The following is an 18,425-nucleotide window of genomic DNA, read 5'->3' on the forward strand; positions in this document are numbered from 1 at the left end:
CTTAGAGCTCAAAACAAGGATTTATAGTTGAATTGTGTGTGTGTGTTACACTCCTGTGCAAATTTTCACATATTAAAAAGTTCTGAGATTATAGTTTATTGTCTTACTCTATAATGTCCTACTAAATATTGAACTTTGTTTTGTTTTAGTCCTTTTAAAATAAATCAAAATATTTATATTTTCTGATTTTCCTTAGCACCAAATACCAAAGATTTGGATGTTTTTCTTCGAAAACAAGAGTCAGGGTTTGGCTTCAGGGTGCTAGGAGGAGATGGACCTGACCAGTCTGTAAGTGTCACTTCTTTGGAACATGGCTGTTTCCTGTTCAAACGTGTTGAGTGGTGATTTGGTGGATTATGGTGTGTTTTGTTTTGTGTTTTAAGTTTTTTTTTTCCTCTAACAGTTTCATTAGTATGAGGAAGAACTGCATTTCTATTAGTATCATAGTCCCTCAGTTATTGGGGTGTAGCTGAGGCTAAAAACTGTGAGTAAAAACTGAATATGTCAGCTGCAAATTAGACAGTGATTAATTTATTTGCTTCTCTATGTGAATAACTACATAAAGCTTATTTTAAGTTTGTATTTTCCTTTGCCCTCATTAAACAGAGTCTAAGACATTTTCCTTCTCTAAGAAACCTATAATCCCATGTCCTCCTTCCCACTATTACTTCTGCTGAATGTTCCATAAATGGTTGGCATGAGCCTGTGTATATTGTTTCACCTCATTTTATTAATAGGTTGGCATTTTCATGCTCAGTACTTTGCATGTCATTTCATCTGTTACTTTGAAACTAGAGGAATATAAAATAATTAATATTTTTGTCCAGAGGCATAAGGGTTATATTTGCAAAGCATTTGAAGTCTAGGATTTTGTTTACATATGATACTCACATAAACTTGTTTTAGAGAACAAATGTAGTGGGTTTTGTTTCTAAGTTTTGCTCTTGGTTTGAATAACAAAGAAGTAATGTGTTCTATAGAATTTTTAAGAACATATTTGCATTTTCTTTTATATAATATCAAAAAAGACTATATTATGGTTGGAAGTTAGGTGAAGAACAATAATCTTTAAAAATTACAGGCTTCTTATTTCTGAATAGAACATTTGATTTTTGTAGTATAAATTTGTTCTAATTGGTCATATTGGTTACAGTTACAACAGTCATTGGAGACACATAAAGCTTAAGGCAGGTTGCCCTATGTAGAACAAATAGTAGATACTTTAATTGTTCTTGGTGGTATTTGTATTTTTGTTTTGTTGCTTCCTATTTTGTTGATACTCATAATGTTAACTTAGACATTTTAAGAATTTGTCTCAAACAACTTAGAAGAAACCTTTCTTTTCTCTTGAATGTCAGATTTTAGCAGCTCTGAAACTAGCCCAAACATTCAGAATTGCCTAATTAATAGGATTCTAATGCTGGTGAGCAAAGTGAACCAGATTTGTTCACTTAGATACAAGTGAGCTTCAGGCCACTCTGTTCCCATTGAGATTTAGAAAGAAGAAATGTCTCTGTGCTGTGTATATTGAACTTGTACTGTTAGTCTTATGTGATGGGAGTACCATTGAGAATGATCTCAGTTGCTGTGAACAGTATGTAGAAAATCTTGCCTGATGACATTGAACAGACTTTTAATAGCTACTATGCAGATTTATATTTTCTGAGTTTAGTGTTTTGTTTCATTGTAATGATGGGGATAATGGTGGTGCATTTTGAGTTATTGAACAACTTCGTATTTTCTATTTCCTTTGTACACAGCCCTGAGGATCTATAAGGGATTACATAATACAGTGTGGTTATTTGAAGTGCCGTTTTGGAGAATGGGCACTTTCCCAGATAATACCTTTCTAGAATATGACTGTTTTCATAGTTGAACTGCAAAAATCTGTTGGTTTGCACAATGCTAAGTTAGGAATCCCTTAACTCTTCAGCTAAACTTTACGCTGTGGACCAAACTATACTTTGTTATCTTATCAGATATATATCGGGGCTATTATTCCCCTGGGAGCAGCTGAGAAAGATGGTCGGCTCCGTGCAGCTGATGAACTAATGTGCATTGATGGAATTCCTGTTAAAGGGAAATCACACAAACAAGTCTTGGACCTCATGACGACTGCTGCTCGAAATGGCCATGTGTTACTAACTGTCAGACGAAAGATCTTCTATGGAGGTATGTGAACTTGTTCCTGCTCTGGAAAGTTAAAAAAGAAACAAAGATACTAATCTACCTCTTGTGTAGTTTTGTTATTTTATTACATTCAGTAGTATCTGAGATAACTCATTTGATGTGATCCAGGCCTCACTGTGGAAGGCCATGCAAAGACAAAAGGATTCAGAAATAATACTACTATAAAAAAATACATTTTGGGTTTCTATATTAAGATTATTTTCATATATTGATGCATTTCGCAAATGTGGTATTATAGGTGGGAGTATTGATTTAAATCCGGTTTGGTTTTGTTTTGTTTTGTTGAGGCAGAGTCTCACTCTGTCACCCAGGCTAGAGTGCAGTGGTATGAGCTCAGCTCACTGCAGCCTCCACCTCCCAGGTTCAAGCAATTCTCCTGCCTCAGCCTCCTGAGTAGCATACCACCACATGGCTAATTTTTGTATTTTTAGCAGAGATGGGGTTTTACCACATTGGCTAGGCTGGTCTCGAACTCTTGACCTCAAATGATCTGCCTGTCTCAGCCTCCCAAAGTGCTGGAATTACAGGCGTGAGCCACCATGCCTGGCCTAAATTTTTTTTTTTTTAATAGCAAATAAAAAGTTATTTAGTCATACCAAGATATCCCACTAGCTGAATGTACAAAGATTTTTGGATCCCAGTGAAATCTGAACTACTAAGGGAAAGTGGGATGTTTCTACTTGGGAAGTTTTAGTATAATTTAACATTTATTGAGTGCTTACTATGTCATAGACGCATGAATTATTTTATTTAATCTTCACAACACTATGAGGTCATTGTCTAGTTCTATGACTACTCAGAGAAAGGTTGAGAAACAAATAACTGGTAAGAGGTAGGGCCTGGATTAAAACTTGCAGTTTAATTCAGAGATCAGGGTTTAAACTATAACATTAGGATATGAATATCTCTTATAGTTTCTCATCGGTAGCTTTATGAATAATTAGGAAGTCTTATAAATGAATTCTTGCCACTTTAAAATTAGAAAAATATAACTCTGTAGCACAAGAATATAAGCCTCATGAAGCTATGATTTTTTTATTTGTTTAGTTATCTCCTGTATCCTCAGCACCTAGAAGAGTGCCTGTCTGGTACAAAGTGGACATTAATAAATTGTTAATCGGATGAATATTTACCTCACTCTCAAAAATGAGGCACTGTATTTGTTATTGCAACATTCAAAGTAAACGGCTGCCTCCTTTGGTAAATACCAGCCTTTTAGAGATGCATACAGATTTTGTAACGCAGTACTGCCTCAATTTGGTTGTGTTGGAGGCCAAATGTAACTACTTACAGTAAAATTGTGATGTTATACAACCTACAAATTGGCTCTTCCCTGGAAAGAATCATGAAGAAGTTTCATAGTAGTGTGGTATTGTTGGAGACGTTTTAGCTAATACATTCTAACCATGCATTTTGGAAAAAAAAAAAAAGAAAAAAACATATTATTAAAACCATGTGAATTTTCAGCCAAAAAGAGAGCTTATAAATATGTACATGACTGCAGTGTGTTGTGGTTATTATTAATGATGGTTTGTACCAAATTATGGCAAAAAAAAATGCCCTTTTTAAAAAATCAATTAGGACTTTGTGCCATTCTCAAGTTCTGATAAAAGAGCAGAAAAAGGTGTAGGTTAATTGGCCATTTATCAGGAATTTCATATGACCCTGCCTATGCCTAGAAGTGTTTGCTGTTCATGTGGACAGCTTGTTATGTGTCCCAGCAAGTTGGGGGGTGGGGGTTGGGGAGGTGGAAGGCTGAGAACTGCTAATGATGAACTCATCTTATATCATCACTCAGGAAACTGCAATTGCAAAACACATCATATGAGACAAATCCTGTACAGGTAGCAAACTGTTACAATGGGGCAACATTTCTGCCCTGATGCTTTAACCTCTAAGACAGACATCAATGAGTATCAGTCACTGAACTAAATTATATTTATAATTGATTTTAAAAGGAAGTTCATTGTGTCATTCCTCATTATGTGTTTCGTTAAAATTATTGGTCCATGTTATAAACCTTGATGGAACTAAAACAGTTTTAAGAAGAATTTTTTACTATCAAATCTCACAGAAGCTTTTAAAAGCTTCCTTTAAAATGAGATCACAAGGTCAGGAGTTCAAGACCAGCCTGGACAATATGGTGACACCCCATCTCTGCTAAAAATAACAAAACTTAGCCATACATGATAGTGGGCACCTGTAATCCCGCCTACTCGGAAGGCTGAGGCAGGAGAATTGCTTGAACCCCGGAGGCAGAGGTTGCAGTGAGCCGAGATCACGCCACTGCACTCCAGCCTGGTTGACAGAGCAAGACTGCATCTCGGTGGGTGGGGGGGAAGAAAAACGACAACTTGAGATTGTATGTATTTTTCAGTAATCCACTCTGAGTATCTGGAAAGTCGGATGGACTGCTGTTGCCTAAATCTGCACTCAGATTACACCCGAAGCTCACATGTGGGGCTGCTTTTCTAGTCTTCATGTTATTAGAAACTGAATTTTTCTGTGAGGGGCTTAGCATAAAAACACTTGAGTCACCAGAAATTATGATGTTCCAGAAATATCAAAACTGATCATGTTTATTATAGAAAAACAACCTGAGGACGACAGCTCTCAGGCCTTCATTTCAACACAGAATGGATCTCCCCGCCTGAACCGGGCAGAGGTCCCAGCCAGGCCTGCACCCCAGGAGCCCTATGATGTTGTCTTGCAACGAAAAGAAAATGAAGGATTTGGCTTTGTCATCCTCACCTCCAAAAACAAACCACCTCCAGGAGGTAAGGGATATTGTATCTTATTGTCTCTGCCTGCAAGTCCAGTTTTCTGAGGCTCCCACTGGAGTTTATGAGATAATTAGGAGCTACGTATAAAATGCCTTAGGTACTTATCTTTTTGAGAATGGTGAATACTTTCCTTATTTTCAAAATTAGGTAATCTGAACCAAACCTTCTAGGCTTCAGGTTTATCTATTATCTCACATTCTATAAAATATTTACTAAGTCTCAGTAGCTCCATTTGCATCAAGGTTATACTGAAGATAATATGTAATAGATATGGATTTAATGAAAGGTATAATGCTGACTTTTAAAAAAATGGGGGCTCTTGTTCTCACTCATAGATGGGAATTGAACAATGAGAACACTTGGACACAGGAAGGGGAACATGACACACCGGGGCCTGTCGTGAGGTGGGGGGAGGGGGGAGGGATAGCATTAGGAGATATACCTAATGTAAATAACGAGTTAATGGCTGTAGCACACCAACATGGCACATGTATACGTGTGTAACAAACCTACATGTTGTGCACATGTACCCTAGAATTTAAAGTATAATAAAAATAAAAAATTAAAAAATGGGGGCATAGGTTTTGAAAATTAGGATTAATCATGTATATAGAAAAGAATTAAAGACTAGAAGCAATTGAGAACAAGCAAAGCAGATTAATAGAAAAATCTTGACCCAAATATGTCTTTATTTAATGTTATTATTTAATAATAATTGCTGTAGTCCAGCTATAAATTACCCTTGTGAATAAGAGGCATACTTTTTATAAATGTTTCATTGAAAGGTAAAAATTTTGTCAACAATTAGAAAATGAATCTAAATATCTTGAACCGAATTTAACAGAATATTCTAATCCAGAAGATGAATGTATTTATATCAGTTCCATGATCAAAGGAGGAATTACATCTGATATATTCAGGGCTGTTACGATTCAGCAAATGAAATATTTGTCTTGATGTTTCTATAAAATAATAATTTTTAATATAATTATAAAATCCAGTTGAATATAAGAACCCAGCCCCAAGTCAAATAATAAAAATCTCTGACTACATGAAAATGTGCCCTTGCCTTTACAAGTCAGTTTGATTATATTTTGAATAGTGAGATCCTTTTAGACCAAGTGGTTGCTAAAACCTTAGTTTAAAAAAAAGAAAACAGTTTTAGGAAAGTGTTGTGAGCCAAAGCAATTTGCAAAAATCTTGCTAAAATTAATGGAAGTGTGTAAGGGAAAAAGAGTCCATGACATGGATGAGTTATTGCTATAGTATTAGGTCACTGCTCACTGATACTAGTTTCCATTTTCCCAAAGCAGTTGCCATGGAAACACTTGGAACTGGAACTGTCACTGATGCTGTGAGGATGATAATATGGCCTGTGTCAGAAAAATGAAAGGAAAGCAGCTTTTAGGTGGTTTTCATGTTATGTCATTGGAATCAGTGTTTCTAAAAACAGATAACCATTTAGGATAATGATATTGTCATTCTTGTAACATATGATAACCCCAGGCATTCAGATTAACAAAAACAGTGAAAGAGTATTACTCTAGTAGATAGATGCTAACCACTTTCTGTATTGAAGATATTCCCTTTCTAGCACTACAGAAATTTGGGGAGAGTCTGATGTTCACCATAAAACTAACCTATATAGAGAAATTCAGTAAAATAAGTTTCATTGCTTAAATATGTTTGAGCATATTTTTACATTTGTTTACATTTAAAATTTGTTATATTAAATTTTAATAATATTAAAATTTAATTAAGTATTTTTATTTGTATATATTTTATTGGTAAATTTTTAAAAATTTAAAAATCTTTAAGTAGTTTTATATTTCCTTGTTTCAATCATTTTTTACTATTTTGATGGTTTTACCTATGGAGCTACTTCATCTCTGTATAAGATAGTGTCATTAAGGGTTGGGTTTTGTAATCCAACAAACTTGGATTCAAGTCCTGCTTATATCTTTTAATAGCTGTCTGATCTTGGGCAACTTATTTTCCCTCCAAGAGCTCCAGTTTCTTCCGTAAAATGAGGATGATAGAGACACTCCCTGTCTCACGAATGTGAGGATTAAAGGAGACAGCGTATGGGAAGCCCTTAGCCAAGGCCTTCAGTAAATGTTAGCTGCTGTCGCTTGTTGTAGCTTCTGCTGCCGTTGCTATCATCATCATTATTATTTAGAAAATTGTAACCATCTCTTAATTTTTCTTTTAAAAAACTTTTAAAAGTTCGTCAATACTTAATAATGAGATAGGAAAGAAAGCCCAATTAAAATGTAAGATTGAGGCAGCAGCTCACATGTGGCAGGAAATGAGTAATTGCAGCTCATTAATTATCAGGCTGAATGGTAAATTAGGCTCAGGTTGTTGATGAATTTTATGTAAAGTACTTGAGATTTTCAGTCCTAGTGTAAAACCAGAATTGATAATTTCACTGAAATGCTCGTTAATAATCTCATCAAATGTTGAGGCCTGAGAGTATTCTTGTTAGAATTTTATTTTCTAACATTCTCAGGGGAAAGCTCAAATGAGGAGCTTTCACTCACAGAGACTGAATACTTGCTGCAAACTGTATGATAGAGAAGGTTTGGTTCAGAAAGGAGTTAGCACAGGTGGAAAGGCAGGAAACCTGTCTGTCAGAATAGATCTTTTTTTTTTTTTTTCTTTTTTCTTTGAGACAGTCTTTCTCTGTTTCCCAGGCTGGAGTGGAGTGGCGCGATCTCGGTTCACTGCAACCTCTGCCTCCCAGGTTCAAGTGATTCTCATGCGTTAGTCTCTCGATTAGCTGGGATTACAGGCATGTGCCAACACACCTGGCTAATGTTTTTTGTATTTTTAGTAGAGACAGGGTTTTGCCATGTTGGCCAGGCTGGTCTCGAACTCCCAACCTCAGGTGATCCACCCACCTTGGCCTCCCAGAGTGCTGGGATTATAGGCGTGAGCCACTGTGCCTGGCCAGATCATTCTTTATGGACCTTGTCTCAGGTATTTTCTGATGACGTATGTCTCAAGAAGAGTTCCTAGTAGCATCTGTGGTACCAGTTATGGAATTCTGAGTTTCTCTACTGTTGACTTTTTCAAAGATCAGGGATCCAGGTCCAGCATCCTCAGAATTTGTCTAAGTGCTGAATGAATGGAGTATTTAGAAAAGGCCTCTATTTAAGATTAAAAAGACGTGGCTAGTTTTTGCTTTACCAGTACTTCAGAGCTTTTAGTGTTATTCCTTCTTATCATATAGTTTTCAGTTCCGGTTGCAAAGGATTTCTTTGAAAAGGGAACATTTCCAGTTACTGTTCTTTGTTTTCCTGAAAAGAAGTGTTTTAAGAGCACTAAAGTGATCTCAGGATCTGGACAAGCCAGGCTATGAGACAGATTTAGGCCAAAGATGAATGAAGATGGATAAGTTGGCTTTATGGCAAATGCCTGTAGACTTTGTGTATCAACAAAAATCAGGCAGGACTGAAGGCTTTTCCCTAGCTATGTGAACTCTAAGGGGTTACCTTGAACAGTTTCCCAGTCCGTTTAGAAAATGTTCAGAAGTTACCTTTCTACTGGTCTGTTTGCTATTTTTAACTGTTCTAGTGATACTGCTATAAATACTAAGACAGTAACAATCTGACTACTTTTACCTTCCCTGATCCAGATAACCAGCCCTTTAGGAAGTTGTATACCACCATGCACCAATTCTTTTTACCACATTGCTCACAGGCTGAGAAAGGGGACCACTAAGATTTCAGAGATTAATTCTATTTAATGCTTTCCCAAGTCTGAACAAACTCCTTTTAGTGAGCCAAGGAACTGAATGATTTTCTTCTCAGGGGATCTAGAAAGAACACTATGTTTAAGTAAATCTTTTGTAAAAAGGAGAATAACTGAGATATTGATTTAGAAGGTCACCACAGGGCCACCATATGACCTGCCATATGTTTCTGGTATGCCACCTGTTGTAGAATTAGTGAATCAACTCATAATGCCTGGCATACGACATGGCCCTTTCTGCACTGGCATTTCTCTAATTACATTGTTTGTAAGGAAAATAGAATAATAAGTGCTTGACATAATTCAGAGCTAAAAGGCACTTCCTTCCAACACTGACTTACTCTATTTTAAGATAAAATCTCCCACTGTGTATTCCTAGAAGAGCCAGGGCACTGTCTGTAGGGAAATAAATTATCATCAAGAATAACTTTTCTAGTCCAAACGAAGGTCTATTAAAATGTCCCTTACATACTCCTAGATATGATTCAGACATACTAGTAAGGAGCGGGTTTTACTATGGAAATTAAACATCATTCACAGTGCCATTCAAAAATATGAAGTATCCCTATTCAAATCAGTTAGTAGTCAGCAGGAGCCCACATATCTGATAAGTTTAAAGTTGACTGACCTAGGCTAGGAAATTCTCAGAGAACACAGAAGGAACATTTGTTTCCTAATACAAATGCTGCCTGTTGCATGGTGGAAAATATTTTGACAAGATTTCCTGAATATATGAGAACTCATTTCAAGCTACAATTATAGCAGAATGTCTTAATAGTTAGTCCAGGAAGGCCCTTAGCATTATAAGCTAGAGATACAGTAGAGCTGCACAGAGCATCTTTGCAATTGTATGAGACTCAGCTTTGTGTATTTGGTTTAGAATTTGATCCATGAGTCAAGTAGTCTTAACACTTAACATTTAATGTTCTAATTCCACTCAGCTTTTCAAATTTTAAAAAGAACCAAAGGCATAAATAAGAGGAATTAATTTACCTGTGGAATTAAGTATGATTCATTTTAATTGTCAGTCATTTCACTGTACCTGAATTTCTGACCAATAACTACTGAGTGCTAAACCTGAGTTTGACCTGCATTTATTTACAAGATTCCTTATGGGAGCAAGTGCCCCTTTAACAGAAGCAAAGCTTATCTTATCGTTGCAGTTTTTAAAATAGCTAAAAACTTGATGCAGCTTAAATGATCAACGATAAACAATGAGACATCTGATCAGTCAGGTGGTATCAGCGAGATTAATAACTCTTAGAACAGTTAGGATGATAATGTAAAAATTAGAACAAGGTTTCTGGTAGGTAGAAGATAGCAAAGAGGTTTATATACTATGATTACAACTGTGTCAAGAGTATGTATGTGGGCAAAAGTGAGAAATACGAAAATACTTGCGTTTGGATGGGATGATGACGTGTGGTACTTTTCTGTTATGTTTTTAAATATTTTTCTTTGATGTTATGTTGAATTTTTAAATGATGATGATTATAAATCTAATACTAGCAGAAATCTTAAATAATTGAAAAACCTGGTTTTTTGTTTTTTGGGTATTTTTTCCCATAGTTATTCCTCATAAAATTGGTCGAGTCATAGAAGGAAGTCCAGCTGACCGCTGTGGAAAACTGAAAGTTGGAGATCATATCTCTGCAGTGAATGGGCAGTCCATTGTTGAACTGTCTCATGATAACATTGTTCAGCTGATCAAAGATGCTGGTGTCACCGTCACACTAACGGTCATTGCTGAAGAAGGTAAGGAGCCAGTAGACCCGCCTGCCCCAAGCTGATCTGAGAGGCGCAAAACCTGTGGGAGGCAGTGGTCTCCTCCAGCACTGCCAGAATCACTGCAGGGATAGAACTGTGTATGCACGCTGGAGTCTCATTCTTCGCCTTTTCCATTTAATGAACTTAAAAGACAACTTATTATAAAATTATCAGCAGCTCAAGAAAAATAATCCAGCTAGTGAGTGTGGACCATTTATTTCTGTGCTAGAGAAGCAAGCACCCAGAAGTGAAAGAGACTGGTAATACTTTTCAGATCTTATTTTCTTAAAATAATGTCTTAAGTCTTGGCTTGAGTGAGAGAAAATCCTTTAAACAGTTCAAAGAAAGTCACTGTTGATATCAAGTCTTTTATGTCAGGCCGATGCCACCGTGTGCCTTTCCTTGGGGACAAGGCTTTGTTCTGGGCAGCCGCTTTGTAAACAGGGTAAAAGAGTGTGTGGGAATGGCTAGTAAGTGGGGCATAAAATACATACTGGCAGCCCTGGAGTCTTACAAACATGTTTAATGTCTTGCCTTGCTGTAAAGCTGCCTTTTGATCATTAAGAATTTCTAATTAGGAACCATCTTTAACCAGTTCATATTCTTTGTGAATTACAACATAACCACTATGTAATGCTCTCATTTTTCCTGATTTTGCAAAACAAGAAGCCAAAAACAGAATTATGAAGGGTCAGTCTTTGATGTTAAAATTCTTCATACTATAATGTGTATTCATGTTCCATTTTCCCCCATGACCCTCTGATCTAGTTGGTTTCCAAGTCTTTTATACTTCCCGGTTCTACCGTTTGTTTCTGTTCCTACCACACCACTCTCATCCATTTATTTCTAAGGTATTACATAAATCTGTTCAAGATGCTGTAGGGGGTATTTCTGCGTGGACCTGAATTGACTTTACTGCTCCCTTAGGTCCTGTCGAATTCTGGGCAGAATTCCAAGATGCTGTGACATCCCTGCCTTTGTTCTTTCCCTTCTCCATTTCCGTTCCTACCCTCTTCTCAGACTCTGCTGATTCTTTTTAAAAATAATCCCTTGTAGAAGCTCCACTGCTTCCCCACTCTCTGCCCAGAAAGTGTTCTGTGATTTTGCTCTCAGCCTGCCTTTTAAATGTACTTCTCAGTATTCTCTCCACACCCTCTCTGAGCTGGGCCTCACTGGCCTCTGTGTACATGGCCTCCGCCTGACCCCAACTCCCATGGCACCTCCTGTCTCTGCACTTCATTGGACATCATTCTTATATAACTATATCCCTGTTTAAATGGTCTGCTCTTTGTAAACAAAAAACATATTGGTTGACTATGATACTAGATGCTCAGCATTTTTTTTTTTTTTTTTTTTTTTTGAGACAGGGTCTCACTCTGTTGCCCAGACTAGAGTGCAGTAGCACAGTCGTGGCTCACTGCAGTTTCAGTCTCCTGGGCTCAAGTGATCCTCTTACCTCAGTATCCTGAGTAGCTAGGACTACATCATTTTTAATTTCTTTTTTTTTTTTGAGATGGGGTCGCACTGTGTTGCCTAGTCTGGTCTCGAACTCCTGGGCTCAAGTGATCTTCCTGCCTCAGCCTCCCACAGTGCTCGTATTACAGGGGTGAGCCACTGTGCCTTGCCAGCAAATATGTTTTGAATGAAAGATGAGTAAACGAATGAGTGAACAAGTAAAAGTTAGGAGATTTTAGTTCTGAGGCCCTCTATCCCATTACCTAAGCAGAGGCGATTTAAACCCAATAAGAAGTAAGGCTTTTGACAAAGGTCACAGATATCTATTAGCTAGTTATATGACAAAAAAGCTACTTAATATTTCTAATCTTCACTTTTTTAACTGTAGAATTGGAGTAGTAATATCTGTTTCAGGATCATCATCAGGGGTTAAAGGTGAAAATATGCAGAAACTACATAAATACCCTAGGGTGCTCATCTAATATCATTATTTTACCTACATGACTGGCTCCCTCATTCAGGTCTCTGTTTAAATCTCACTTCCCAAGGAAATAATAATAGTATTTAATAAGGGTGTACTATGTGACAGACACTGTCCTAAATGCTTTATGTATATTAACTAATACAATAATCCTAGGCAGGCACTATGGTTTTCCAATTCTCGTAGATGAGGAGACTGAGTCATAGAGCAGTTAGATGAATTGCCTGTGGTTAAAAAATGTTCTAAATGCTTACTCTCAATATCTATGTATCTCGTCTGTGAACCACACTTTGGGTAGCCTTGGGATAGATTGTTAGAAAAAAAACTACTTCTTTCTCCAGTAACTTTTCCCCAAAAATTACTGTTTACTGTTGATGGTGTTTTCTCTGAGAGATTATCCAAGATTGTTCATAATTTTTCTTAGAATGAAAGTTCCCTTTCACATTCTGGCCCAAACACTTGTGGACTGACACTTGAGATTTCCTGTATAACGTCAGTTCGTGTTCAGAGAAAAGAGAGCAGGGTGGAGGGAAGCTCCCTAGCAGATATATACTTAAAGTATATTTCATATGCAGCCACAGCCTCTTAAAATACAGTCACATTTTATATGTTAAATCACATTGCAGTGATCACACATTATTTTATTATACTCTAGGTTTTTTTAAACTATGAAAACATTCAGAATCTCTTATTTTTCTTAGGAAAAACCAGAAAATCTTCCTTCTGTCTATAAAGATTTCATTCATGGAGTTTGTAAGCCTTCCAGGTTTCTCATAAAATTCAGTATAAAATCTATCAACTGCACTAAAGAGTCAAATGAATATTTATAACTCTAAAGCTATTTTCAGAAACCACACATTCAGATCAATACCTCAGGGCAGCAGAGCTTCCCATCTGGTACTTCTCCCCTTCTCTCCGTCAGCCATTCCCCGTTAACAGGTAAAAGACAGTTACCTAGAAAAAGAACAACTCTTGGTCCCTCCATCCTTTTTATCCCCCTTTGCTAGATGCTGTTTAATATTTGTGCCTATGTTGCCAAGGAAATTGTAAGGCAAGTGTCATATTTCATAAAAGACTTCCAAACTATAGCCAGGACTTGAGACTGTTCTCTATCATATGGCATTCCCCACAACACTACCGCCTCTTCCTCCGCCATGGTATCTTGTTTTAAAATATGGAACATAAATTTACTATGTCTGATAGTTCCTGCTTACTGTAAAAATATATATATATATAATTTTTCAAAATTAATTTCTAATTTTTTGTCAAGTCTTGTTAATTTTAAGAGTGAACATGACTTACCAGAGGCTACCAAGCACTCCTATTGGAATGATTCTGGTAGTGTTGCAATACTTTTGTTTTGTTTTCAATTTATTTATCTGTTTATTCCCATTTGTCTCCATTTTCCATTCTCATTTCTCTCACTGCTCCCATTGGCAAACATTCTAGTATGTTTTATGTACTGCATTTTATTTGCACGTCTTTTAAAATACATTTTTGTTGTGTGTTGGCATTTATTTTTGAGTTATGTAAATGTTATAGATTTTACACTGGGTTTTTCTCAGAACCATGTTGTTGTTGTTTTCTTTTAATGCCATTTTACTGAACAGGATCCAATCCAGGATTCCTCGTGGCATTTAGTTGTTGTGTCTTTTTTTTCTTTTTAATTGGGATAGAATTCATATACTATAAAAGTCATTATTCTAAAATATACAGCTCAGCCTGGCACAGTGGCTCATGCCTGTAATCCCAGCACTTTGGGAGGCCAAGGCGGGCAGATCACCTGAGGTCGGGAGTTCGAGACCAACCTGACCAACATGGAGAAACCCCACCTCTACTAAAAATACAAAATTAGCTGGGCATGATGACATGTGCCTGTAATCCCAGCTACTCAGGTGGCTGAGGCAGGAGAATCGCTTGAACCCAGGAGGCAGAGGTTGCAGTGAGCTGAGATCGAGCCATTGCACTCCAGCCTGGGCAACAAGAGCGAAACTCCATCTCAAAAAAAAAAAAAAAAATATATATATATATATATATATATATATATATGCAATTCAGTGGTTTTTAGTATATTCACAGGATTTTGCAATCATTACCACTAGTTCCACATTTTATTGCCCCCAAAAGAAACTTCATACCCATTAGAAATCACTTCCCATTATCTTGAAACCCCCATCCCTAGGCAACCACTAATCCACTTTCTGTCTCTGTGGATTTGCTGGGTATTTCATATAAATAGAATCGTACAGTATGTGGCCTTTTGTGTCTGGCTTCTTTCACTTGGCAAAATGTTTTCAAGGTGCATCCTAGTTATAGCATGTATCAGTACTTCATTCCTTTTTATGACTAATGAATAGTATTTCATTATGCATACATATATTTTGCTTACCTATTAATCATTTGATAGACATTTGAGTTGTTTCTACTACTGTGAATAATGCCACTACAAACGTTGTTTTATAGGTTTTTGTGTTGATGTATGATTTCATTTTTCTTGGTTGTATACCTAGGAGTGGAATTGTTGGGTCACATGGTAACTATGTTTAGCTTTTTGAAGAACTTCAAAACGGTTTTCCACAACAGCTGCACCCTTTTATATTCCCACCAGCAATATATGAGGCTTCCATTTCCCCATAACCTTGCCAACACTTATTTTCTGTTTCGGGGGTTTGTTTTCTAGCCATCCTAGTGGGTGTGAAATGGTATTTCATTGTGGTTTTGACTGGCATTTTGCTGATGAGTAATGATGTTGAACATCTTTTCATGTGCTTATTGACTATTTGTAAATCTTCTTTACATAAATGTCTATTTAAATCCTTTGCCATTTATAACCCAGTTATTTGTCTTTTTTATTGTTGAATTGGTTTCTGAATACTAGACCTTTATCAGATACATGGTTTGCAAGTATTTTTCTCCCAGTCTCCGTTCGTGTTTTTACTTTCTTGATACTATCCTTTGATGGACAAAAGTTTTAATGCTGAAGAAGTCTAATTCATCTATTTGCAGGGGCGGTGCTTGTGCTTTGGTATCATAGCATCATATGCTTTTAAGATTTATCTGCATTGCTGGATGAACATAATTGATTGCTTTTAACTGCTTGATAGTTTTCCATGAATATTTACAACAAATAACCTGTCCACTTCCCTATAGACAGTCACATTGCCTACAACACTACAGTCTTACAAACAATTCTATAATACACATCTTCACATATCTATGTTACAAAACAGTGTGAGAAGCCAGGCATTGGTGGCACATGCTTGTAGTCCCAGCTACACAGGAGGATCACTTGAGCCCAGAAGTTTAGGCCAGCCTAGATAACATAGCAAGACCTTATCTCTTAAAAAATAAAAAACAGTGTGAGAATTTCTGGGAGTGAAATTACTTGATCAGAGGGTATACATGCGCTTGATTTGTTACTGTCAGATTGTTGCATCCATCTATTCCCATCAGCAAAACATTGAGGATTTTTATGCCTTTACTTCCCCACCAGTACTTGTTACTATCAGCTTTTGAATTTGCTAGCCTAAAGCATGAAGGTATTGTCTCATTATTTAATTTGTATTTCTCTGATTGCCCATGAATTTCAGCATCTCTTCATATGCTTGAGTTTTTTTCTTGTGGGATTTCTGTCTTGTTGATATTTAGTGGTTGCTCATGAATTATATGGACTTCAGTAGTACAGCTTTGTTTTAGAGACTATAAATATCTTTTTCTGCTATCTGTATGTTCTTTGACCATGGTACCCTTTATTATATAGAAATTCTTAATTTAGATGTAATCAAATTTGTCACTTTTTACCTACAGCTTAAACTATTGAGGTTTTATTTAAGATAAGTCATTTTTCCCCACATCACAGAGATCTTTCTTTTATACGATCTAATACCAGATTTGTAATTTTGATTTTTGTACCTAGGTCTTTAATCCATCTGGAGCCTACCTTTGTATGTAGTTTTAGGAGGGATGTAGTTTTATTTTTATTCTTAACATGAGCCAGTTTTCCCAACACCAGCTATTAGACAGCACTTCTTTGCCTTATTTATTTGTGATGTCATCTCTCCTATATATCAACTTCCCCTTTAAACATGAGTCTCCAAATTCTCTATTCTGTTCTATTAGTTTATTTGTTCTTGGGCTGATGATATATGTGTGTGTATTTTTTATTTTTTTTTTTATCTGTGATATATCCTAATATATCTGCCTATTAGGGCAAACCTGTCTCTCTGTTTCTCGAAATTGACTATATATTCATGGAACTTTTCTATATAAAATTTTAGAGCAAATTATTAAGCTCCTCCAAAAAAGTCTAAGTGCAGTTTTTTGGGGATATATTGTGTCTATGTGTATATAAATATACATGTGTGTATGTATATATATTTTTTTGGTGGGGGGAGAATATCTGTACATATTAAGTCATCCCACCAAAGATCATGGACTGTCTTTCCAATTACTCAGATTATCTTTTATGTCCTTTAATAAGAGTTTTAGAATGTTGTCTCATAGGGTTCTTATTTACTCTTGGTAAGGTGATTCTCAATAGATTATAATGTTTATTGCTGTAATCTAATTGTGGATTTTGTTTTTATCTTTTGAATATACACTTTCTCTTAAGTGTATTATTATAGGCATACCTTGGAGATACTGCAGGTTCAGTTATAGGCCACTGCCATTAGGTAGTGAACATTGCAATAAAGTGAATCACATGAACTTTTTGGTTTTCTAGTGCATATAGAAGTTATATTTACACTATTCTATAGTCTCTTAAGTGTGCAATAGCAGTATATCTTAAAAAACAACATACATACCTTAATGAAAATATACTTTATTGCTAAGAAATGCTAATGATCATCTGGGCCTTTAGTAAGTCTTAATCTTTATGCTGGTGGAGGGTCTTGCCTCGATGTTGATGGTTGCTGACTGATTTGGGTGGTGGTTGCTGAAGGTTGAGGTGGCTGTAGCAATTTCTTAAAATAAGACAACGATAAAGTCTGCTACATTGAGTGACTCTTTCTTTCACTAAAGATCTCTCTGTAGCATGTGATGCTGTTTGATAGCATTTTACCCACAGTAAAACTTCTTTCAGAATTGGACTTCATCCTCTCAAACTTTGCTACTACTTTATCAACTAAGGTTATGTACTATTCTAAATCCTTTGTGGTCATTTCAATAATGTTCACAGCATCTTCAGTAGATTTCATCTCAAGAAACTATTTCTTTGCTTATCGGTAGGAATAAAATCCTCACCTGTTCAAGTTTTGTCATGAGATTACAGCAATTCAGTCCCATCTTCAGGCTCTACTTCTAATTCTGTTCTCTTGCTATTTCTACCACATCTGCAGTTACTTCCTCCACTGAAGTCTTGAACCTGTCAAAGTCATCCATGGGAACTAGAATCAAGTTATTCCAAATTCCTGTTAATGTTGATATTTTTGACCTCTACCCCATGAATCACGGATGTTCTTAATATCATCTAGAACGGTGAATCCTTTCCGGGTTTTCAAGTTGCTTTGCCGAGACCCATAGAAAAATCATGATCTGTGGCAGCTATAGACTTACCAAATGTATTTCTTAAATACTAAGACTTGAAAGTCAAAATTACTCCTCGATCGATGGGCCACAGAATGAATGTTGTATTGGAAGGCATGAAAACAACATTTATCTCCTTGTATTTCTCCATCAGATCTCTTGAGTGACTAGGTGCATTGTCAGTAAGCAGTAATATTTTGAAAGGAATCTTTTTTTCTGAGCAGTAGGTCTCAACAGTGGGATTAAATTATTCAGTAAATCGTGTTGTAAACAGATGTGCTATCATCCAGGCTTTATTGTTCCATTTTTAGAGCATAGGCAGAGTAGATTTAGCAAAATTCTTAAGGGCCCTAAGATTTTTGGAGTGTAAATGAGCACATGAATTCACCAGCTGCATTAGCCCCTAACGAGAGTCAGCCCGTCCTTTGAAGCTTTGAAGCTGGGCATTGACTTCTCCTTTCCAGCTG

At 36.4% G+C, this 18,425-nt stretch overlaps 1 protein-coding gene across 2 annotated transcripts in view; it reads left to right on the forward strand.

Annotated features, from left to right (window-relative positions):
• MAGI3 (membrane associated guanylate kinase, WW and PDZ domain containing 3) overlaps positions 1-18,425 on the forward strand; it is a 293,074-nt gene that overhangs the window by 256,265 nt on the left and 18,384 nt on the right. For both annotated transcript variants that reach the window (XM_025364094.1, XM_025364092.1), the window contains exons 13-16: positions 197-288; positions 1,980-2,172; positions 4,779-4,967; positions 10,299-10,484. In XM_025364094.1, the coding sequence (XP_025219879.1) occupies positions 197-288; positions 1,980-2,172; positions 4,779-4,967; positions 10,299-10,484 (660 nt within the window). The remainder of the gene's footprint in view (positions 1-196; positions 289-1,979; positions 2,173-4,778; positions 4,968-10,298; positions 10,485-18,425) is intronic.

The sequence above is a fragment of the Theropithecus gelada genome, chromosome 1 (genome assembly GCF_003255815.1).
Source record: "Theropithecus gelada isolate Dixy chromosome 1, Tgel_1.0, whole genome shotgun sequence".
Lineage (NCBI taxonomy): Eukaryota > Metazoa > Chordata > Mammalia > Primates > Cercopithecidae > Theropithecus > Theropithecus gelada.